Source organism: Ovis canadensis, chromosome 17 (genome assembly GCF_042477335.2).
Source record: "Ovis canadensis isolate MfBH-ARS-UI-01 breed Bighorn chromosome 17, ARS-UI_OviCan_v2, whole genome shotgun sequence".
Classification (NCBI taxonomy): Eukaryota; Metazoa; Chordata; class Mammalia; order Artiodactyla; family Bovidae; genus Ovis; species Ovis canadensis.
In genome coordinates, this window is record NC_091261.1 from 27,177,533 (window position 1) to 27,202,840 (window position 25,308).

The following is a 25,308-nucleotide window of genomic DNA, read 5'->3' on the forward strand; positions in this document are numbered from 1 at the left end:
AAAGCCCCAGGATCTAAAAAAAGGGTGGATATATGGGTATGTATAACCGATTACCTTTGCTGTACACCCAAAACTAACACAATATTGTAAATCAACTATACTCCATAAAAACAATTTTTAATAAAAAAAATTAATTAAAAGAGAATCAATAGATGTGGAAACAAGTTTAGCAAAGGTTTGTCATTACTGGCCCCCAAATTGAGAACTTCCATGATTATCTTATTCGTAATCATCTCAGCATTGTGTTGCAGTTGACATCATCTTTTGTCAGGGCTTTGAAGGACGCTTTATAGAAGGTGCATTTCTCTTTGATGAATAAGGAAGGAGAGGTGTTTTGGTCAACTGTCAGCTGTATTTCTAGTCTGTCAGGATTGTTAGGAGACAGATTATCATTCTGTTGTTCCTTTCTGTGGACTTTCTCATGCAGTCTTTGTTAAAGCATGGGAAGGGACAGCGCCCTGCTGTGAGTCTTACAGACTGAACAAACCGAGATAGACGTTGCCTTAGAGATGTTTATTAAACTGTTGGTGCATTTCGCTAAACTCCAGATTTCCTCCCTATTCCTTTATTTATTTAGTCTAGTGACTTCTATTTTTCTTTCCGTATGAGAGGAAAAAAACTGTTTTGCAATCCCAGTTATAAGAATATAGGCATGATCACCCTATGTATCATTTCAACACTGTTTCTGTTGCCCTTAGGTCTCCCTTTGATTTCTTTTTTAATTTGCAGTTACTTGCTTTTAGCATTAGAAAGTTTAAAGTAGAAATCAGAGTGATAACATAATATCTAAAAACAAGATATAATAGTGGTATTAATAGGATGAATGGTAGCTTACAATTAAGGAGGGCCAGGACTTAACGGTTTAAGCTTCATGGGCGTTATTTATTTCCTCTCTCTTTCATACACACACACACACACACACACACACACACACACACAGACTCGATCACTCACAAACTTCATACCTATAAAATAAAATTTGATTGGGAAAAGGATTAAAGTCTTGGAGAGCTAAGGCTTGCCTAAGATCAAACAGCCAGAAAACAGTGGATCCCAGAGAGTGGCCTTTCAATGACCTTTTCTGTTGCAACTCCCAGGGAACCTCTGAAGCACTATGGAAGAGACCTTGTCTTATTCATCTCAATACCCAGCTCCTAGCTCAGACCAGAAAGAACAAGAGGGTGACGTCGCTAACACTTTATTTTAGGAAGATAAATCTGGCAAGGATGAGTGGGATGAAAAGAACAGGGAAAGACTGGTGGCATGGGGAGCAGTTCTGATGTTATTACAACAATCCAGAAAGAGAGTTAATGAGATCACGAATGAGGGGGCAGCACAGCGAGAAGGAAAGAGGCAATGAAGGTGGAAAAGTTTAGAAAGAACGCGTTCATGGACTTGATGGCCGTGAGCAGGCAGTGAGCAGTGCCAGCCTTTAGATAAATATCCATTCATGTAGGAAATATTTCTGGAGCATCATCTGTGTGCCAAAATCTAGTCTAGCTGCTGGGGATCTAACAGTGAATTAGGCAAATGAAAAGTTTGTGCTCTCAGAGAGCTTACAGTCTCATTTTAGGATGTACCAGTCAGAGTTCTCCAGATGGCCACTATAGCCCACTACATCTTCTCAAGGAATTGGCTTTTCTGATTATAGGGCTGGTAAGCCTGAAATCTCAAGGCCAGGTCTACTGGCTGGAAACGCTGAGCAGGGGCTGATGCTGCCATCTTGAGGCAGTTTTTCCCTCCTCGGGGAAACCAGTTTTGTTTGGTCTTAAGGCTGAGCCTGGTGGGCTGCCGTCTATGGGATCGCACAGAGTCGGACACGACTGAAGCAACTTAGCAGCAGCAGCAGCAGCAAGGCTCTTCAACTGATTGCTCAGGCCCACCTGGATTATTTAGAATAGTCTCCTTTGCAGTAAATCAGTCCTCTACATACAAACGAGTTCTGTTCCAAGACCCCGTTTGTTAAGTCCAATTTGTTCGTAAGTCCAACGAAGCTAGCTTAGGTACTCAACTAACAAATGGAGGGCAGTCTGCGATTTCACTCACCCCTGACATGGATGGAATGCACTTCCTCATCTTTGAAAAAGTTCACAGCTGGAAGGCTCGTATGTAGGGGACTTACTGTATATAAAGTCAGATTGTAGGTATGAATCCCTTCTGCAGAATACCCTCAGTGTTTGACTGAATAACTGATACTATAGCCGAACCAAGCGAACACATAAAACTGACCCTCCCAGAGGAGATGGAAGAATGACCAGGGCAGAGCAAGAAATCACCTAGGGTGGTAAGTACTGGCTCCTGTGCCTGGCAGACTCGGGGAGGAATAGGGGTATCTTCATCTTACAGACGAGGCAGAGAGACTTGGGGACTTAAAACAGGTAACTGGCCCTGCTGCCTTTCTGTCCGCAGCATATGTGCAGGAAACGCCACAGAGCCTGCCCTCCCAGGGACAGTCAGAGAGACCAGAGTATTTGCCATTTTACCAGGAACACCACCAGTGAGTGAGCACATTCAGATTAGGAACTTGTTTTCTGAATGTAGAACCTACACATAGGGAGGTTGATCATTGCTTTGGGGTGAGGGGTTACAGAAAGTGTTAAGTGTGTTAGTCACCCAGTCCTGTCTGACTCTTTGCAACCCCATGGACTGTAGCCTGCCAGGCTCCTCTGTCCATTAAATTCTCCAGGCCAGAACACTGGAGTGGGTAGCCATGCCCTTCTCCACAGGATCTTCCCAAACCAGGGATCAAACCCAGGGGTGAGGGGGACAGGATGCTTTGTCGAGCATCAGCCCCTTCATCCCACTGCTGCACTAAGACAGGCGGTCTTCCTGTGCCCAGGTCGGGGCATCTGTACAAGCCAGTCGTTTTGCCTAGAAGACCCTTCTTCCTCCCCCATCCCCTTCACATGGACCATATCTGTGTAAATCTTCAGGTCTGAGCTTCAGCACGTCATCAGGGAAACTTTCTCTGTGCATCCAAACTAGGGCCCATCTCCAGTTACAAGCTCCCCCCACCCCCTGCTAACACCATGTTCTTCTAATGAGACATATAGCACTGTCATCATGAAGTAGCTTATTTCTCTCTTACTAGTGTCTGCCTCTCCTGTTACATTCCCAAAGAAAAGGAACCAAATCACTATCATGCAGATTTCCCAGCAAGGACACAGTTCTTAGCAGATATTACTTGTCAGATGGATGCATGGATAAAGGAATGAATGAATGTAATGTGTTTTCTTCTAATCAGGGAATCTGTAGGGCATCTAAACAATCACCTGAAAACACAGGGCGCATCCAGGAGGCTCCTCTCTGTTTCCTAATCCCCAATTTGATCATTTCCTGTCCACTGCCAGTCCCAGCCTTGGCACATGGGTTCTTCATGTCACTTGCAGAAGTGGTGCTTCTTCTCTGATTTCAGAGGTCCTTTGTAAGCGTTTGAGCCTAAAGCCTTCCAACACAAACTCTTAGAATCGTTAGAATAGTAGAACACCAGAGTGAGGGAAGCGTGTGGAAGGATTCCAGGAATGGTGCAAGGTTGAGGAGTCAGGCATGGGTGGCGTGTGCTAAGGATGCCCGCATACTTAACATGGACGGTTCTCTCTCTTCTTGCTCCAGACAGGAAATTCTGACTACTTCTGCCTGTGGTCTGGAGTCTCGTGAGACTTCCATGAGAAGACAAGCTTCTGACTCAAGCAGCCCCTGATATCTCTGAGTGGGCTCCTGTGAGCCAAGTTGAGAGGAAGTTAGGAGCCTCTACCCCCATACCTGTGAAAAGCCACCCCCTTATCCTGCCACGCAGAGGAAGGCTCCTGAGGGTGGGCACTTGAGGCTGAACAGTAAAGCTTACAGTACCACTCACCTGGTTTCTGACCTAACAACCACCAGTCATAACAGCTTAAAATCTCACCTGTGCTGTGAATTGCTTCCAAGAGCTCTTCTGCCCTTTGTGAGTCACCCGAATATCAATAGAAATGAGGCTCTGTTTTGTGGTTTTCTCCTGATGGCGGGACAAGACATTCGGGATTGATTTAAAAGTGGCCACTGTCAAGTTAGCCCAGAAGAGTCTGTGCAAGTTTCTCCCATTTGCCTTCTTTCCATTCAAGGGTCTTTCTATCCAGAAACATCTCTCTGTTTCTACGTTCTCTGTCTTTTCTGAAACTTGGAAGTCTTGGCTGCAGTTTGTAGACGACCCTCCCGGGAGCCAGACAGATGCTGACTGTATGACCACAGGATGTAACAGAAAGCTTTATCGGCCCGGGTGTTCAGAGATGGAGGTCCCAGAGTCTTGGCTCTGCCGCTGAGCGGTGCCTGACTTTGGACAAGTCTCCGGGCTGGAGTGGACGCGGTGCTCTCCGCAGTTACCGCCACGCTAAGATGTATGGTTCTCATTGCAGGCATCTTTTCCACAAGTCCTGTGTTGACCCCTGGCTTCTAGACCATCGCACCTGTCCCATGTGCAAGATGAACATTCTTAAAGCCCTAGGGATCCCGGTAAGCACAGTACAGCCTACAGCCTCGTCGTGTCTGTCTCTCCACATTTGCCACTCAGCAGGGAGAAAACTCCCTGGGTTGTCTGTGTTCCCTCGACCCCAGAGCAGTGGCGTCACGTGATGAGGCCCTGGGAGCCCTTTCCCACATCTGGACACATGTCTCCTCTCCCTTTGTCTCCATCTGAGAACATCGTGACCCTCCCACCGTGTTTGTTGTTTTGTCTGTGAGTCGAGATGTTGCCTGAGCAGCTCACAGGCTCCTCCTCCGGGCTGCAGTGGGTGATAGCAGGTCAGCCACCAGCAGAGGCCAGGGCTACACTGATGACACTCTTCTTGTCATTTACCTGCACCGTCGCCAGGCAGACCCAGCTGCCACGCTTTCCCCACCATCGCCCAGCTTCCGGAGGAGACACGCTCTTCCGGACAAGGGGCAGAGAGGTCAGCCTCTGGGCATCTGGCTTGGTGGCCTCTGCTAAACTCACATCTCTGCGAGAGCTTGAGAGAGCAGGAAACCAGAGCCAGAAGCCCTAAATTCCTGCACTCCCATCAAGCTGGCACCCTCGGTTACAGGTTTTAGCAAACTTAGTCTCTCACCCAGTACACGCAACATCGCCCAGCAGGCTGGCTTGATGCTCCAGGGAAGGACTTTCCCGGGATCGTATCGAGTGAAGGCCATGGGCTGGTGGTTGGGGAGACACCAGCTGCTGTCATGAGGGTGGGAAGCAAACCAGGCCTCCAGACCCAAGGGCTGCGGAGACATGTGAGAACAGCGTAGGTGCCGCCTAAGAGAAGCTGGACCGGCAGCATACAGAGACCCTCTTCCCCCTCGCCCCCTCCGCTTTGCTGAAGCCTCCCTCTTGTCACTCCTCACGACTCATGGCAGAGAAGAAATAGAATTTTTAAAGTCCCAAGATGTCACTGAAGAAGAAAGGATCAGCTCAGAAATCAAAGGCCTTATTTAATGCCAAAGGCTAATTATCCCAGGAAGATCAGAGTGACTGTTGCATAGGGCACACCTGAATCATCATGAGCTCACGGACTGGCTGAATTTTCTGCCCTGTACCAGCTGCCTCTGCCAGCTGTGTGCTGATTATTTTTTCTTACAGTCAGTACACCAAACACAAATCAACTTGTGTTACTGTAGCTTTGAGCTAGATTTTAAAGGCAATGCATTAAATTTTCAGAGCAGTATTGTCAATGCATAATAAATTCAAGGTGAAAATCAATGACAGTGAACATGAACTCTGAGCAAAACACCCAGCATCTCTATCAGATACTAATGACTTAGAAAATTTAACTCGCTGTTTGCATGTTTCACATATCTGGCTCTAACTGGTTTTTACCAGGGAGGAGGGAAATGTATGTATGTGTGTACTTACATGTGTGTATGTGTGTCTTTGGGTTCTAAAATCTTTAACATGTTCGCAGTTAAAGGTAGACAGTCACATCGTTTAACTTACTTCTTGTTGCTTAAGAATATCTCCAAAGCTCCCAGGTTTCAACCCCAGGGCTTCTTGGTCAGGACAATGAAACCAAACCACCGCCAGTATTTACAGTTTATACTAAATAGCATTCCACTCCAGACTTTTTCTGGGAAAGTATAACTTCTGCAGACCTTGTAAATATCTGAGAATCATAAATGCCTCAAGAATACAGCTAATCAATGTTTTTTAAAAGGGAATTATTAGGTGGCCTTCGGGCTTCTTTCCAGAAACGAATAACATTTTAACTTTTAGTAGTCGGGCATCCTGGCCACAGATTGTTTCTTGTCCATCCTGGATAGGATTTTACTCAGCATGCTTGCAAAAAAGTAGAAGTCAGTAGCATCTTTGGATTTTGTCAAGGATTCTTAAAGGCCAGTCAAACAGGAACATGACACCACTCAAGCTGGCCCCAGAGAACAGAACGTCCTCTATGAAGAAGAAGGCAGGCATGCAGGCTGCCTCTCATGAAGCACTGAGGCATATGGCTGCCCCCATGCCTCCCTGGTGCTTTGTCCTGGAAGATGGTACTGAAGTCTGGATCAGGGACCAATTTGGGATACTGTGCTCCAAACCTTTCAGCATGGTAGCACCATGCTTACATTATACCAAAGAGAGGATGTTTTCAGTCCATTCTTAGAACTCACTGTGTAAATGGACAGGCTCACAGCCTTCTCAATTAGGAAAAACTTCCTATAGCTAACTGAAACCCTTTTCATGCAGCTCAAAGAAGTTGTTTTATAATTTTTTTAAACTCCTTTTGCTCCATTTCTTCCCCATCAAAGAAAATTGAAAAGAGCCTGTCAGCCTCTCTGATAATTGGTGCCTGTTTGTCCTTCATCTCTGGATCCCTTACACGTGCTTAGAGCTCAGTAAGTGTTTGTGGCTTTGTGGGCCTTCAGAGTGGGAAGGCTGCCAGTCACAGAGGGGTGTTTATGAAATTCACCCTGATTCTCCTTTGAGGAATGTCCATTCACCAAAGACTTGGCTATAATCCTGATCCACTAGACTGTCCAAATACAGGGCTTTGTGTTTGATTTTGGTCTGTCTTCTATTGTTTTTAACTGAGTAATCTTGTGCCTGCTTGTGCGCTAAGGCAAATAAAAACAAGTGGGAAGCTTAGGGCTGGGGACATTTTCATTTTTGTAAAAGGTTTCTCTAAAACGAGCTAAAGAATGAGAGCGAGGCTCATGGATTGTGAAACTCCCATCACAATGGTATCTTTCCCCATTATATTTTGCCACGAGAAATAAAAGACTGAACTGAAAAGGGTGGGTGGGGGAGTCCTTTATTGTCAGAGCATTTTCATCCCTTTATCTACATTCAAGTGCTTCATCCTCCTTTCTCTCCAGTAAGGTTTAGGGGTGTCTTTGCAGAATGACCGAACACATCACTAAGCACTCTTATAAGGCACCACATAACACAGGCCTTTTTTATCCCAGCAAGCACGGTCTCCCGTCACTATTATCCTGGTATGACTAGGATGATTGTTAATGAATAGAAAATCCCATGGAGTTGGTGTATTTACTAGTCCCTAACTATTTAGCAGTTGGTTTATTTGACGAGTTTCCCTGCTAACCTGAATTTGAATACCTATATGCTGTTCACTTACAGATGGCTTTTGACACCTCTTACTAAACATTATGATTGTAATTTCTCTTAGTGGTATATAAAGTGGTTTTCTTTTCAAAATATTACTCTATTTTGATGAACCATTTTGAATGGATATAAACCGTGAGGTTCTGCAAGGTTGGTCTGTTAAATATTAATACTATAGCTAAGCCAAATTATTCATGCCTGCTCACGCTAACAGTCTCCCTGAGCTAATCCACTGTTTCTCTTTTCCTCTACTCCCTTCTCTTAAAAACATAACACTATTCCTCCTAGCCCACAAAGTAAAAGTGAACATGCTGCATCAAAATTAATAAAAATAATTTCATAAAAAGAAAGCAAGCAGGAATGTGATCAACAAGCAAAGTCAACATTTTGAAAAATATATCAGTTGTTATTCCATCTATGGTCACATTCAGACGTTTATGGCTGGAAGACAACCAGCACAGTATCCTTACCGGGAACTCCTCCCTGCTACCCCCACACAACTGGACATGCTCACGAACATCTTTACATAGAATAGAGGAGGGAAAATTCATTTTTTTCTTCTAGTTTTGCCAGCTGGTCCCTATAAATGAGACTTGTAAATGACAGATTAGCAAGAGAAAATCATACAGTATATGAGCCATGAGTAGCCACAAGAGCACTTGGTAATGAGTGACTCACAGAGCTGGTTAGAACTTCAGCTTATATAGCATTTTCAAAAAGCAGCAATAGGGACTTCCCTGCAGTCCAGTGATTAAGACTCCACCCTTCCCATGCACGGGGCATGGATTCCATCCCTTGTGAGGGAACTAAGATCCCACATGCCATGCCACACAGCCAAAAAAAAAAAAAAAAGAGCAAGAAATTTTTAGAGAAGTGATGAGACAAAAGGAAAGGACTTTGAGTTTCTAGGACAGCAAATTGTGGAAAGTTAAGTATATGGGGGAATGAATGGCAGATAAGGGCATGTCAGTCAGGTTTGTTGTATTTCCAATTTGGTATCAAAATCATGCAGCAGCTGATGATGAGAATGTCCTCTTCCTAGTAGAAGAGAGAAACACCCTTACAAATTTATGTCCTGCTTTTAGGCAAGAGGTGGGGAGAGCCTTTCTTTACCTACTTCTCAATTGTGTCTATGTAAAACAATCCTTTTGCCAAAGTAGCATATTTTGGGGTTGCACATTTTGCTACCCTTCAAAAGTATACTTTAGCTTTGCACAAAAATTGAATTTTTTAAGTATTTTCTCAAATCTTCCCTTCATTGATCTAAATCTGGGCAGATACTAATATTCCCAAGTTTTCAGAGTAATAAACTGAGACTTTACATAAAATTTCCCAATTGACATTTATCAAGCCCTTAATAATTGTCAGGCACTATGCGAGGGCTATGTGTGGGTACTCCCTGGTGGCTCAGAAGATAAAGCATCTGCCTGCCATGCGAGAGACCAGGTTCGATCCCTGGGTTGGGAAGATCCCCTGGAGAAGGAAATGGCAACCCACTCCAGTTTTCTTGCCTGGAGAATCCCATGGACGGAGGAGCCTGGCCGGCTACAGTCCATGGGGTCGCAAAGAGTCGGCCACGACTGAGCGAGTTCACTTCACTTCACTTCATGTGAGGGCTTAGAATTCAAGATCAGTGTAGTTGATTCACTTTAAGAAGCTTATGTCTCACTTGTATGTGGAATCCGCATGGAATAAAAACAGAAAACCGACCGGTGATTACCAGAGGTCGGGGTGAGGGCGGGTGGTGAAATTGGGTGAGGGTGTCAGGAGGTACAAACCTCCAGTTATAAAATAATACCTGGGGATATAATGTTCAGCGTGGTGACCGTAGTTCACAACACTGTGTTGTATTTTTTAAAGTTGCTAAGAAAGTAGATCCTAAAAGTTCTCATCAGAAGAATAAAAAATTTGGAACCGTGTGAGGTAGTGGATATTAACTAAACTTATTGTGATCATTTCGCAATATGTACGTGTATCAAATCGTACAACTTTAATACAATATTCCATGCCAATTATATCTCCATAAAATTGGAATTAAAAAACAAAAAAGCTTGTAGACGAGTAGAGTGGGACAAACACAGTAACAAATGAGTTCGAGAGAGTTGGAGAAGTGTGAAAACTTACAGTAGCAAAGGTGACTACTTGGGAGGGAGCACCACTCAGTAAAGGGGCATTTTGGCCTGGGATTTGAGGGGTGAGTAGAAGTTCACCAGGGTAAGCTTGACCCTTGGCATGGGCGAGGGGAAGGGGATGGTTGGGACAAACGTCATCCTGAGGAGAGGAACAGCACGTGCTAAGGCACTGAAATAGGAGATATTCCAAAGGCTGAAGGTAAGGCCAGAAAAGTAGGCTGGGGCCAGACTGTACACTGCCTGTTTGCTATAGTAAGGAGCTTATCATTCATTCTTTAGGGGATTTAAAAAAAAATCATACCTATGGTTTTTTTTAAGTACTCTGGTGAGAAAGTGGAGAATGGAGCATACTGGGAAGAGGAGATGGAGAGACTGGTAATGGGGTGAAAAGTATGCAGAACATACCTGCTCCTGTCAGTCATCTCAGTAGGTCAATTCTGTGAGTTGACTTTTGACCGCTCAAATTTCAATGAATTGACTCACCACTGGAAATGGAGAAAACAGAAAGAAAAGAGAACTCAGGGGAGAGGGAATGAGCTGAATTTGAGGGTTTTGTGGGATGATGGAGATTTCCAGCCAACTGCTGGAAACGCAGGTATGGAGCTCAGGAGACGTGGTTTCAGAATGGAAATCCAGCACAGGAGTCTAGCAGGTTGAACTCCTTGCTTTGTGCTCCCAGTGAGTCCATGAGTTGTAGATTGTCTCTTTGAACTTTGCACCCAATCTGGCCTTTGTGATGTTAATTCAATCAGTGTCAATGCAGGGTTCTCCTTACCTAAGCCTTGAAGGATTCAAAGCCGAGTCATTGTCATCACTCAAGGCAATGTTGCTGTTCAGACTGACGCAAAAAAAAAAAAAAAAAAGATAAATAGTTATTCCTACTACTTCTCAAGATCATATCTCTCCACCCCCCAGCTTTTAAAAATAATTTCTATGAGTTTGGGCAGGGGCAGAACAATTGAAAATAATTTTTCAAAAGCTGCTCGTGGAGGAGATAGTCATATATTCAATACCACTTCAGCCAGCAGAACTAAAACCAGAGTAAGACTGCAAAATAGCCCAATAAGAAAATAGTTAACACAGGCTGTTTTATCAAATAGGGAGCCCCCATTTCTATCTGTTTCAAGTGCAGCTGTGAAGGACTAGGGGCGCAAGAGTCCTGGAGTGAGCAGGTAATTACACTGGGTGGTTTCACCTTTGTCTTATAATTTTAAGATTTTAATATAGAGAATTTGATAAATATGTGATCAATTGTATGTTCTACAAATAGGACTTTTTTCTCCAGCTAGTTTTCTGGCTTATGTTAACAACAAATGCTTGTGCTTTTGTGTGTGTGTGTGTTTGTGTATATGTGTGTGTCTCTGATAAATAATTCACAGTGAGTCTTACTCTGTCTCTCCTCTCATGCCATTAGTTCATTTGCAAACAACATATGGGTCTTTGGGGCAAATTATCAGGCTGTCATCTACTTCCTATTATGAGAAGTAAACACTATATACATAAAGGAAGAGCTATATTATTATAAATAAATGTCATATTATTCCCCTTAACTAATTTTATTCATGTATGGATATTACTACTCCTGGAATTAAAACCTTGTCTCTAGAGCTAAACAGAGAAATTGGAAAGAAAATTTTGGAAGATGTTTTCATGTTAATTACAGGAACTATATTGTGGAATGTCTTTAAATAAAGTGATTCAGGAAGAAACAGTAAAAGACTTAGTTTCCGGCAGGACAAAATAGTGAGGCTGTAGACGTCTCATCCCTGACTTGATGATGTCCACTAAGAACAGGTCCTTTTCTGCTCCTGTCAGCCCAACGCCGACTGCCTGGACGACTTGCCCACGGACTACGAGGGATCTCTGGGAGGTCCGCCCACCAACCAGATCACAGGCGCAAGTGACACGACCGTGAACGAAAGCTCGGTCACTTTGGACCCTGCTGTCCGGACTGTGGGAGCCCTGCAGGTTGTCCAGGACCCAGATCCCGCCCCCCAGGAGGGAGAGATCATCTTCACCACCAACAGTAAGTTCTGCCGCGCACACACCAAGTACCCTTATTCCCAAAGTCTGCTGCCTCGTGAGAACTGGAAAGAGGCACTTGTCTTCAAGAAGAAAGAAAAACAGTTAAATGAGTAGAACGTTGCCAGGCTAACCCGTCACACCTGGCAGTCCTTGAGAAGCCCAGCTCACTCCTGAGGCAGCAGGGCAGACAGCAGAGCTGGCGTGGGTCTCGCTCACCCACACACGGATGCCACAGCCCTGCACACACCCTGTGGTACTGGAAGCAAGCTGGGCAGTGGGTCTGACCTCTGAGAGTAGAAGGCAAGAGAGAGAAGCAACTGCAGGGGGTGGGTAGTGGGACTGGGATGGGGTGCACCGCACGTGCATGCGTGCGTGCGTGTGGTGTGTGTGTGTGTGTACCGAAGCTAGAGCCCTCCTGAGTGTGCACATCCGTGGCAGTCTGAGCTGGTCTGGACAGCACATAGGAGTGTTATCCTCACTCTGGCTGCAAGACTCCTGCAAATGGCGCCCCTTCACATGGGCCTTCTTGCAGTAAAACCTAAACCACTTACATGGTGACATATTCAGATATCCCTGGAGCTTCCTCCCCATCTCCTGCATAGACTCAAACTAAATGCTGTTCTGGTGGACGGTAAGGTATAAAAATATTTAAATAGCTATTCTGGCATATGACTGAAGCTAAAACCCCAAGTGTTTCTTCTACAGTCTAATACAGCAGAGATAGAAGCGTAAGTTCTAAGGAAACCATCATTCAAATTAACTTAGCTTTAAGGTTAAAAGGGTAGATGGATAGTGCATTTTTAAATGAAGTGTACTTTTTCCCTTGGTAGAAGCAGCCTATTCGCTATAGAAAATTTGGAAATGGAGCAAAGCAGATGAAAGCGTGTTGAAATAGTTCCTCTTAAGTTGACCTCTTTTTTACATATTCAAGGTGTTTATACACTTCAAGAGCTCATTCACACTGAAATTTAGAGATACATTTTTCTGATGAAGAAGCATAACAGCCCTCATTGTTTGTTGAAAGCCTGAAAGATCATGAAAAAAATGAAAAAATGAATCAATACCCCACTACCCAGAAATGATCACTGTTAACATTTTGGTGTCTTTCCTGATAATCTTTTGATATAGTTGAGACAATAAGCATAGGGGTGAACACTCATTATTGCAACCACAGAACTTTCACAAGACCTCAACGGAGAGTTCAGTTCAGTCGCTCAGTCGTGTCTGACTCTTTGCAACCCCATGGACTGCATGGACCCCATGGAGAGTACCTAAGAGTTACTGGGTGATGGGACTCCCCTGGTAGTCCAGTGGCTAAGACTCTGCACTCCTAATGCAGGGGACCCCGGTTCCATCCTTGGTCAGGGAACGAGATCCCACATGCCACAAGTATGAGTTCCCACAGCACAACAAAAGATCCTGTATGCAGCAACTAAAAGATCCACATGTTTCAACTAAGACAATATGCACACAAATAATTTTTTTTTAAAAAAGAGTTACTAGGTGGTAAATATCTGCCATGCAGGGTGTATTAGTTTGGGGTAGATATGAGTTTTGACTTGACTTTTAGAGGCATGAGGATCTCAATACTGAAGCATTAACCATTACACATTAAGAAGTCTCTAAAGATAGATTATGATCCCTTTGTTTTGAAGGTCTAAAATGGTACAGAAGCAGTTTTGAATTTTTGTAACTATACTAAATAAAAACAAGTTGGGGGGGTTGATTTTAATAAAATATTTTATTTAACCCAATGTAGCCAAACTGTCTCACATACTTTATTTTATACTAACTCTTCAAAACCTGGTGTGTATTTTATACTTAGAGCACATCTCAGTTTAGACTAGCTCCATTTCAAGTGCTCAGAAGCTATGTGTGGCCACCGGCTACGTACTGAAGAACACAGATTTAGAATCCTAGTAATTTAGGGATCTAAGAACTGTGGCTTAGACTCTCTGACTGTGGCTCAGATCATGAACTCCTTATAGCCAAATTCAGACTTAAATTGAAGAAAGTAGGGAAAACCACTAGACCATTCAGGTATGACCTAAATCAAATCCCTCATGATTATACAGTAAAAGTGTGAAATAGATTTGAGGGCCTAGATCTGATAGATAGAGTGCCTGATAAACTATAGACGGAGGTTCGTGACATTGTACAGGAGACAGGGATCAAGACCATCCCCATGGAAAAGAAATGCAAAAGAGCAAAATGGCTGTCTGGGGAGGCCTTAAAAATAGCTGTGAAAAGAAGAGAAGAGCAAAGGAGAAAAGGAAAGATATAAGCATCTGAATGCAGAGTTCCAAAGAATAGCAAGGAAAGATAAGAAAGCCTTCCTGAGCGATCCATGCAAAGAAATAGAGGAAAGAACAGAATGGGAAAGACTAGAGATCTCTTCAATAAAATTAGAGATACCAAGGGAACAGTTCATGCAAAGATGGGCTCGGTAATGGACAGAAATGGTCTGGACCTAACAGAAGCAGAAGATATTAAGAAGAGGTGGCAAGAATACACAGAAGAACTGTACAAAAAAAGATCCTCAAGACCAAGATAATCACGATGGTGTGATCACTCACCTAGAGCCAGACATCCTGGAATGTGAAGTCAAATGGGCCTTAGAAAGCATCACTACGAACAAAGCTAGTGGAGGTGATAGAATTCCAGTTGAGCTATTTCAAATCCTGAAAGATGATGCTGTGAAAGTGCTGCACTCAATATGCCAGCAAACTTGGAAAACTCAGCAGTGGCCACAGGACTGGAAAGGGTCAGTTTTCATTCCAATCCCAAAGAAAGGCAATGCCGAAGAATGCTCAGACTACCGCACAATTGTACTCATCTCACACGCTAGTAAAGTAATGCTCAGCATTCTCCAAGCCAGGCTTCAGCAATACGTGAACCATGAACTTCCTGATGTTCAAGCTGGTTTTAGAAAAGGCAGAGGAACCAGAGATCAAATTGGCAACATCCGCTGGATCATTGAAAAAGCAAGAGGGTTCCAGAAAAACATCTATTTCTGCTTTATTGACTATGCCAAAGCCTTTGACTGTGTGGATCACAATCAACTGTGGAAAATTCTGAAAAAGATGGGAATACCAGACCACCTAACCTGCCTCTTGAGAAATCTGTATGCAGGTCAGGAAGCAACAGTTAGAACCGGACATGGAACAACAGACTGGTTCCAAATAGGAAAAGGAGTACGTCAAGACTGTATATTGTCACCCTGCTTATTTAACTTCTATGCAGAGTACATGAGAAATGCTGGGCTGGAAGAAGCATAAGCTGGAATCAAGATTGCCAGGAGAAATATCAATAACTTCAGATATGCAGATGACACCACCCTTATGGCAGAAAGTGAAGAGGAACTAAAAAGCCCCTTGATGAAAGTGAAAGAGGAGAGTGAAAAAGTTGGCTTCAAGCTCAACATTCAGAAAACGAAGATCATGGCATCTGGTCCCATCACTTCATGGAAAATGGATGGGGAAACAGTGGAAACAGTGGCTGACTTAATTTTGGGGGCTCCAAAATCACTGCAGATGGTGACTGCAGCCATGAAATTAAAAGACCCTTACTCCTTGGAAGGAAAGTTATGACCAACCTAGATAGCTTATTGAAAAGCAGAGACATTACTTTGCCAACAAAGGTCCGTCTAGTCAAGGCTATGGTTTTTCCAGGGGTCATGTATGGATGTGAGAGTTGGACTGTGAAGAAAGCTGAGTGTCGAAGAATTGATGCTTTTGAATTGTGGTGTTGGAGAAGACTCTTGAGAGTCCCTTGGACTGGAAGGAGATCCAATCAGTCCATTCTGAAGGAGATCAGTCCTGGGTGTTCATTGGAAGGAATGATGCTAAAGCTGAAACTCCAGCAATTTGGCCACCTCATGTGAAGAGTTGACTCATTGGAAAATACTCTGATGCTAGGAGGGATTTGGGCAGGAGGAGAAGGGGACGACAGAGGATGACATGTCTGGATGGCATCACTGACTCGATGGACGTGAGTCTGAGTGAACTCCAGGAGTTGGTGATGGACAGGGAGGCTTGGCGTGCTGCGATTCACGGGGTCGCAAAGAGTCAGACGTGACTGAGCGACTGGACTGAACTGAAGAACTTTAAAGGTCATTTAATCTTAACCATGATAAACTTCTGGTTTTCACCATATGAAAATTGAACAGAGGAGTAAGTAAGTGACTGACTCAGAGCAAACATTAAATTCTCTTTGCAAAGTACAACATTACCCCATAATTTTTCGTTTATTGGACGTGCTCAGTTACCATCAAGCATATCACCATTAGTGGTCTAAGTGAAGTATAATATATTGAGAGACCTGATAAAATTTAGCTAGCAGTTCAGAAACACTTAACACATGAGCCTTTTTTGAGCCCAGGCTGAGGCTGTGCTGCACTGAGTTAGTTGTGTCCAGCTCTGCCACCCCATGGACTGTAGCCCACCAGGCTTCTCTGTCCTTGGACTTCTCCAGGCAGGAATACTGAAGCAGGTTACCATTTCCTCTTCCAGGGAATCTTCCCAGCCCAGGAATCAAACCCGTGTCTCCTGTCCCTCCTGCATCAGCAGGCAGATTCTTTACCACTATACCAACTGGGAATCCCTTTTGAGTCCATCAAAATAATCAAATTAAAAATGGATTCTATTTCTTGCAGTGAAATGATTGATTGACTTTCAAGAGAAAGTGTGTCGTCTGTTAGATTCCTGATTTGAAAAGTGGCCACATACTTCATCTCAGTAAAGCCCAGATGTCAAATGAAAGGCAGAGTTTATGAGTGAAAATACAACCAAAAATGAAGTAGGAAATTAAAGTCTGTATCCAGATAATTCATAGTCTCCAACGGTTTTGGCTAAAACGGACTCAGAGTATTTATTTAGGTTCATACCAAGCATTCAGTAGCTATTCACTGAATGACTCGAAGTGAAAAATGTTTGATCTAAGCTTGAACAGGGAGCTTATGTTCACAACAGAGGGAAAAATGCCAGGTAATTTCAAAGGAAGGTCTTGGTAAAGACGCAGAGACAAAGACCACATCTGTAGTCTGAAGAACAATGCCATATGTCAATATAGCTAAAAACATCAGCCTCTTAGTGCAGAAACTGAATTGTTCTCACAAAAAACTTTTCCTAGGCCATTTGTTTTTTTAATTGAAGTATAGCTGATTTATAATGTTATAATACTTTAGGTGTACAGCAAAGTCATTTAGTTTTATCACTATATATATATTCTTTTTCAGATTCTTTTCCATTATAGAGTATTACAAGATATTAAATATAGTTCCCTGTGCTATATATTAGTTCCTTGTTGTTTATCTGTTTTATACATACTAATGTGTAATCTGTTGGGCTTCATAGGCAGTGCAGTGGTAAAGAATCTTTCTGCTAATGCAAGAGACGCGGGTTCGATCTCTGGGTTGGGTAGGTCCCCTGGAGAAGGAAATGGCAATCTTCTCCAGTATTCTTGCCTGGAGAATTCCCTGATGGGCTACAGTCCATGGGGTTGTAAAGAGTCTCTCTCACACACACACACACACACACACACACACACACACACAATGTGTATCTGTTAATCCCAGTTTATCCTCATTTTCCCCTTTGGTAACTATAAGTTTGTATTCTATATCTTTGAGTCTATTTCTCTTTTGTAAATAAGTTCATTGTCATTTGTTTATTTTTGTGTGTGTCATTTTTTAGATCACACATATAGGTGATATCATATGATATTTTAGACCATTTCTGATTAGTTTTATTTATTGGGATTTTACAGAATATTCCAAACATAATTTTTCTGATTAGATTTTTTAATTGGAGAACAATTGCTTTACAATGATGTGTTGGTTTCTGGTGTACAACAGTGTGGATCAGCTATAAGTATACATATATCCCCTCCCTTGTGAGCCTGGTTAGATGTTAATGATTTATACCACTAACTAAATGGCTGTAGATGCCTTAAGGGAAAATTCTCTCCTCTATACAGATTGCACATTGCATAGTGCCCTAAGTTGCATAATCAATAAAGGACCAAACACAGATGCATGAATAAATGAGCAGAAAGATTCAAGCTCTCATCCATGTTATCGTAACCAACTCCCTAACGCTATCAAAAAACACAGACGGTGAAAGGAGGGGATGTGGGCATGTGCTATTGCTACAGACCACAAGTAACCCACTGGAGCTTGGACCTGACCTTTTTTCTCTCTTATCCTTTCCTACCTCACATCGCTAATGATCCAGAAACTTACTAGAAAATTACAGAAAATAAAGAAGTAACAGTAGCTAACAAATACCTAACACCAACTCTGTACCAGGCATCCTTTTACGTTATCTACGTGTATTAGCTTACAACAACTCTATGAGGTAACTATTATTTTTAACCTCATTTTACTGATGCAGAAATAGCAGCACCGAGAGATTAAAGTAACTGGCCTGAGGTCATAAGCTAGGGACAGGTGCAGCTGGAATTCTCAGGGCCAGCTGACTCTTGAGGAGCATGCCTAGCTATGTTCGCAGGATGAGAAAGGGAAGAAAATGAACATGGTGCTCACTTCATTTTTTTTTTACTCTCTTCCTCCATTTTTCTAAATCTCTGAAAGTTCAAAAATATGTTTAGTTTCAACTTGCCTTCTCATCCCTACCTCCATTCTTCCTTTCCTGACAAACAGTGTTGGTGTAGAGTCGATCAAATGTACGTAGAAGTCATTTCCGCCCTCGGGGGAACAGCGTAGAACAGATTGCCTTTAGAGTGAAAATGGGAAAATGTGGCAGTAAAGGATCACCTTCAGTTCCCAGGAAAAGAAAAAGAAGAAAAACATTTACAGAGGAAAGGAAATCCAGCCTGGTCGCCAGTCTGGCATTTGAGAGGAGGACATTCTCGTGTGCATCTTGTTAATGCTTCTGACATTTCAGCGTTTATCACCTCGCACGGCAGCACCAAATCACAGTTTCTCTTCCACTTTGGTGCAGCGAGTCATTTGTATGCATGCACAAATGTCACTCACCAGTCTTTTTTTTTTAATTAATTGATTGATTCAGTTTTATTTTTGGCTGTGCCGGGTCTTCGTTGCTATGCGCGGGCTTCTCTTTGCGGTGGCTTCTCTTGTCGGGGAGCCTGGGCTTTAGGGCACGCAGGCTTCAGTAGCTGCAGTTCCCTGGCTCTAGAGCCCAGGCTCAGTACTTGTGGCACACGAGCTTAGTTGCTCCGTGGCGTGTGGAATCTTCCTGAACTAGGGATCGAACCGATGTCCCCTTCATTAGCAGGCGGGTTCTTAACCACTGGACCGCCAGAAAAGTCCCCACTCACCAGTCTTTATCTGCTTTCCTGTTTGCACCGTACTCTGCCTTCTGACTCTCCAAGCCCAGCCTGTAGCTTCTTGGATTGGCTTCAGCAGGGGAAAAAGTTCCTTAGGACCAAAGGAGAACAGCTAAACAAATGACCTGGTGTGTTTAGAGACTCCAGACAGGAGCTAGAGAAAGACACACAGAAAAGAGGACTCTATCACTCCTCCAAAACATCCTACATCACTCCACACTTCTCAAGAGGGTCTGAGACCTTCCCTTTGTTTTTCAACGAAGTTGCTGACATCATCATCCATTTCTTGTATTGAATCATTACAGGTGTCGTCTAGCTGCCTCCAGATCATTACCCACTTGCCACTCCTTCCAACTCAAGCTAGAAGGAATCAGCAGTCACCCCTGGGATGGCAGGTGGAGGGTGGAGGGGTGGAGGGAGCTGGGAGCTAGAAAGGGAGGAGATGGACAGCGTCCATTTCTCCCAGATTCGCCCCTGCATGTTCTGACGAGCACATGATGTGATGGGTTTGCTCAGGAGACCTGGTCTTCAGACTTCACAGAAGGAAGTAGTCCACATGAATCCTTATATAGGCTAACAGGTTCAGACTCGACTAGCTGAACTGAAACGTGGTGTGGGTTTCCTTTGGGAAACTTCCTGCTCTATGGAGCTGGTATAATAGACCCTGCCCAGGGAGGAAAGTTCCAGCAGGAATTTTCTGCTCACCTATAGGTAACCGACAGTTACAAGAGTCCCTTTATGTCCCAAACATGGACAAAGGGATTTTTTTTTTAATCTGTGGGCCTTTCCCCTTGTAAGACCCATCACTGGACAGATGGGCCTCCACTGCTCACCCACAAGGCCTCCTGCAACGCCTGCACATCTGCCCTCTGTCTGCTTAACCTCTGACTGTCCCAGCTGAGCCCAGTCCTCTCACCCCCCACGTGGTCACCTCTGGGACCTCACACATCATCTGTCCTGACAGCCCTCTCCAGCACAGCGCTGTTCCCAGCCTCTGACCCCACACAGGCCATCAGCCTCCTCCCTCCAGACTCCAGGCAGGCAGGAGACCTGCGTCCACAGTCTGTTTTCTTTCATTTTTTAACCTTTTGGCTGTGCCACAAGGCATGTGGGATCTTAGATCCCTGATCAGGGATTGAACCCAAGTCCCCTACAGTAAGCTCAGAGTCTTAACCACTGGACCACCAGGGAAGTCCCTGAAGAAGAGAAGCTTTAGCTTCTCTAAGGCCTGAGTTTATTCTCCCTGAGTCCCACCTACATGAAGCAGAGTGCAGAATCTCCTTGCGTTAGAGGGGGTGGAGTTTCTCTTACAGGAACCCCTCAGTGGGCGTGGTCCTGGGCAGTAGCGCCTCCCCACCCCTTCAAGGGGAGTGGGATTCAGCGAATCAATGCTCGCTCCTTGGACAAGCTCTTTTCCAATTTACCCGTGTTTCTCTCCCTCTCTCCTCTTGTTACTGTCGTTCACTGGGTGATGAGGTCCCCAGTCATCGAACAGGTGCCCTTCACATCTACTCCATCCAGCAGCGGTATGGGGGGTCCAGGAGCTGGGGGAGGTGGAAAAGGCTGTCTCAGAGTTCTTTGTTGCCAGTAGCTCTTCAGTAGGAACTGAGGCAGGAGGAGTCCCACAAGTGCAGAAGAGTTAGTCCCTAAATGTCTCCATGGGCTTCACCAGAGGGCACCACCCGGGTTTGATCCCTGGATCCGAAAGATTTCCTGGAGGAGGGTATGGCAACCCAGTCCAGTATTCTTGCCTGGAGAATCCCACGGACAGAGGAACCCGGTAGGCTACAGTCCATGGGGTTGCAAAAAGTCGGACACGACTGAGCAGCTAACACACACGCACGCATACACACACAACACACAGGAACTGAACTACACTTCCTTTGCAGAGAAATAAGAGACAAGTCAACCTTTTCAGGAAAACACACACACACACACACACACACACACTCTTCAAAATATACCCATGATACAAAAAGTAATTGTTACAGCAAAGCTGAAACTGCAGCCCAGCAAAAAGTCATTTTCAGCAAATGTATTTAACAGCTATCACTGTAAGCACGGAGGGCTCCGCAGGAACACAGAGGACACACTAATTATGGAAAGAACTCCAAAGAGTTCATTCAGAGGCTTGTGCTTCGTAATTTCTGGAACGATCTGCTTTGTCTTCTTTGAGGAACTCAATAGGACCCTCTCTAGGGAGTCTTCATTCCTAAAAACACATTCTCTTAAAATGAGGCCAGAAAAGACGTTTGTTCTTAACTTTTCTTAAGTTTTACGTTTATTATTTGGGGAACCATAGAGGAAGCATCAGAATATCTATATTCAAAAGTTGCAAATGCCTCTAGACTTGCTCCAACCACAAGCTGAGTACAAACACAAGAGAGAGAGACTTTTATTTTTTAGGCCACACTAGGATCTTAGTTCCCCATGTGCATGCTAGGTCATTTCAGTCATGTCCAACTCTTTGTGACCCTATGGAATACAGACTGCCAGGCTCCTCTGTCCAAGAGATTCTCCAGGCAAGAATACTGGAGTGGGTTGCCATGCCCTCCTTCAGGGGATCTTCTCAACCCAGGGATCAAACCCACGTCTCCTGCTTTGGTAGGCAGTTCTTTAGCACTAGTACCACCTTAGTTCCCCAACCAAGGATCAGACCCATGCGCCCTTGCTGTGAAAGTGCCATCTTAACCACCAGACCAACAGGGAGAACTCTACTCCACGCTCCATAATGGCCTATATGAGAAAAGAATCTAAAAAAGAGTAGATATTTGTATAACTGATTCACTTTGCTATACACCTGAAATTAACACAACATTGTTAATCAACTATCCTCCAATAAAAATTTAAAGAGAGAGAGAATTCATGACTTTTCCAGAGAACTCAATTTTGAACCTCTGGGTCAAGGCAACTGAGAGCAAAAGGAAGGCTTGGCATGAACATCCCATTTCTGTTCCAAACGGGCAACTACATTTTGCTACATTTGCAAAGCTGCAATCTCCAGGTTTTAATGTGACTGCAAAATGTACCGGTGCATCCAGAAATAAACACCTCCAGAGAAAGCATTCCAGTGTTGATTTGAAAGGACAAGAGTGAATAGCCTCCTCTGCTTTTTTGACTTGCATCAAGGCCTGAACTGTCAAAGCAGCTCCCCTTGACTGTGGATAAATATGCCGGCTGGAATGAGCAACGAGAATGATGTCCCTTGGTACCCATAAGATCCCCATTAGCCCTGGAAAGATGACTGCTTTGATTTGTGAGCCTCTTCCATTGTGGCAGACAACAGAAGCAGCCAACCGGGTAAGATTTTAGACCTCGCTATTCTCTGCCCTTCAGGAAATATTTCAGCCATGGTGAATTACTTCTATACAAAATGAAACATTTGCAGACAGTGATACTGCTCTCCCCACTCATCTGGATAGCTCAGATTGTGCCAGGTCTGTGGAATCTCATCCCCGCCTTGTTTCTGCACCCTCCAGCTCACCAGCTCAATCAAGGCTTCCAGAGAGGAGCAACTGTTCTGAAGAGCAGAGATCTTTGTGATACGCACATGCTTTCATCAAGTTTCCCAAATGACAACCAGACAATCCACAAGCCACTAGATCTTTTTTGTTTTTATGATAACATTCCTCCTCGATCGAAAGCATTTGCCAACCTAAGAAAGCCCACTCGGGGCCAGTCTCCCAGGACTTTTCTGTCCTGTGTCTGGTGCCTTGGCCATGAGTGTGTGGAGGATCTGGAGACGTACAAGCTGCCTGTGAGAGAGTTCATCAGTTTAGACCACAGATACATTGCTGCTGGGAGCATTCAGCCAAAGCATGATACACGCCATTGACTTGGGAGACACTGCCCTCTTAAAATGAAATGGCCCAGCAAGCAGGCGAAATCCTTCCATTGTTTGGAGAGTGTCTCAGATATTCTGAGTTATTGATAGCACCATATCCAGGCTTCCCTGGTGGTGCAGACAGTAAAGAATCTGCCTGCAATGCAGGAGACCCAGGTTCGATCCCTGGGTCGGGAAGATCCCCTGGAGGAGGGCATGGCAAACCCACTCCAGTACTCTTGCCTGGAGAATTCCATGGACGGAGGAGCCTCATGGGCTATAGTCCATGGGGTTGCACAGAGTTGGACGTGACAAGTGACTAAGCAGCACCATCTCCAGTTTGATCAATTTTTCCCAGTGCTGTCTCGCTTCCAGTAAGCACTCCAAAAGTGAGCCAGGAAAAGGCTGTTCAGCAGACCTGCATTCTACCAGATATTGACACACTGAGCATGGATCGCAGCAAGGACATGGCATCTAATGGCAAGAAACATAATTGGCAGGTCAAGCCCCTTTTCAGTGGTGAAACAGCATCAAGTGTAAATAAGATAACGTTTATCTTTGCTTTTCAATTCTAAAGCACGTGGCAGAAAGGGAGAAGTTCCACCATTCAGAGATTAAGAAGGCAGGGAAGACCTGAAAATGTCCTTTGGCTGACATAAGAACTGGCTCTCAAAATTCAGAGTGAGGGTTCCACAACTCAAAATATTTTGGAAACGAAATTCAGTGGTTCAGGACAAAAAAAAAAAAAGTGTAACTATCAGAACATCACTGGAGCTACTTGAAGTCAGCTGTTATAATGGAAACACCACTAGTCAGAAACAAAAAAAGTGGGGCCTTAGGTGTGATTTGGCCTCCAGTTAGCTGTGTGACCTTGTGTGAGTCGCCTACCCTTTCTGTGCTTTCGTTTCCTCCATTGTCGAATGGGACACTTTTACCAGCAGGTGATTCCTAAGACCAGTTCCATAATTCTGTGATTAACATTAGACTCCCTCTCTTGGTGTCCCTCCAAGTTTTGCGAGGAGAGGCTCAATCAAGACTTTGCATCATCACTTACAAGCCCTTCCTGATACCTCTCTCCTTCCAGTCCCACTAAGTCATCCTAGCAAGGAGCCGTGTGCTCAGCACTCTCCCCACTGCAGCATCGTCTGAAACTTTAGAGGGTCGCTATGAGATGGCAATTCTGCCCAGTCTTTTATAGATCACGTTTTCTGTATATCTTCCTGTAAAATGAATGGGAGAGAAGACAGACAAGTCTCAGGGACTGGAAGAGCAACATGACTCTAACCTGGATTCCTCGTAGGATCCCCTGGTGCCATAAACCCTATACTTAGACTGACACAGCCTTCTGCTCACAAAAGACTCTCAAGCAGCACTTGCCTGGGCCACTGAGATGCTGGCTATGCCCAGACTCAGACAGTGTTCATTTTCTTTGTTTTTAAAGACAAGTTATTAACAGTTACCTTTCATTGAGCACAAGCTGTGTGTCTTCTACATAGAATGTCTTATTTGACCATCATAACAATCTTATGAGATCGTCATCCCCATTTTATAAATTCCAAAATCATATGCCTAGATCAATTGTTTTCCAAATTGTGGGTCATTAAATCAATCTAGTAGGTCTGGACCAGTATTTTATATATATATATATATATATATATATATATATATATATATATATGGGACCAGTATTTTATATATATATATTTAAATATATAAATAAAATATATATATATATATATATATATGGGCTTCCCTGGTGGCTCAGACAGTAAAGAACCTTCCTGCAATGCAGGAGACTTGAGTTCCGTCCCTGGGCCAGGAAAATGCCTACAGAAGGGAATGGGTGCCCACTCCACTATTCTTGCCTCGAAAATTCCATGGACAGAGGAGCCTGGAAGGCTACAGTTCATGGGGTCTCAAAGAGTTGGACATGACTGAGCAATTCTCCAAGCCAGGCTTCAGCAATACGTGAACCATGAACTTCCTGATGTTCAAGCTGGTTTTAGAAAAGACAGAGGAACTAGAGATCAAATTGGCAACATCTGCTGGATCATGGAAAAAGCAAGAAAGTTCCAGAGAAACATCTATTTCTGCTTTATTGACTATGCCAAAGCCTTTGACTGTGTGGATCACAGTAAACTGTCGAAAATTCTGAAAGAGATGGGAATACCAGACTACCTGACCTGCCTCTTGAGAAACCTATATGCAGGTCAGGAAGCAACAGTTAGAACTGGACATGGAACAACAGACTGGTTCCAAATAGGAAAAGGAGTACATCAAGGCTATGTATTGTCACCCTGCTTATTTAACTTCTATGCAGAGTACACCATGAGAAACGCTGGAGAAACACAAGCTGGAATCAAGATTGCCGGGAGAAATATCAATAACCTCAGATATGCAGATGACACCACCCTTATGGCAGAAAGTGAAGAGGAGCTAAAAAGCCTCTTGAT

The 25,308-nt window shown here is 44.0% G+C and overlaps 1 protein-coding gene across 4 annotated transcripts in view; it reads left to right on the forward strand.

Moving 5' to 3' along the window:
* The window catches only part of RNF150 (ring finger protein 150), a 288,239-nt gene that overhangs the window by 216,393 nt on the left and 46,538 nt on the right, over positions 1-25,308 (forward strand). For all 4 annotated transcript variants that reach the window (XM_069556854.1, XM_069556850.1, XM_069556852.1 and 1 more), the window contains exons 5-6: positions 4,392-4,488; positions 11,515-11,725. In XM_069556854.1, the coding sequence (XP_069412955.1) occupies positions 4,392-4,488; positions 11,515-11,725 (308 nt within the window). The remainder of the gene's footprint in view (positions 1-4,391; positions 4,489-11,514; positions 11,726-25,308) is intronic.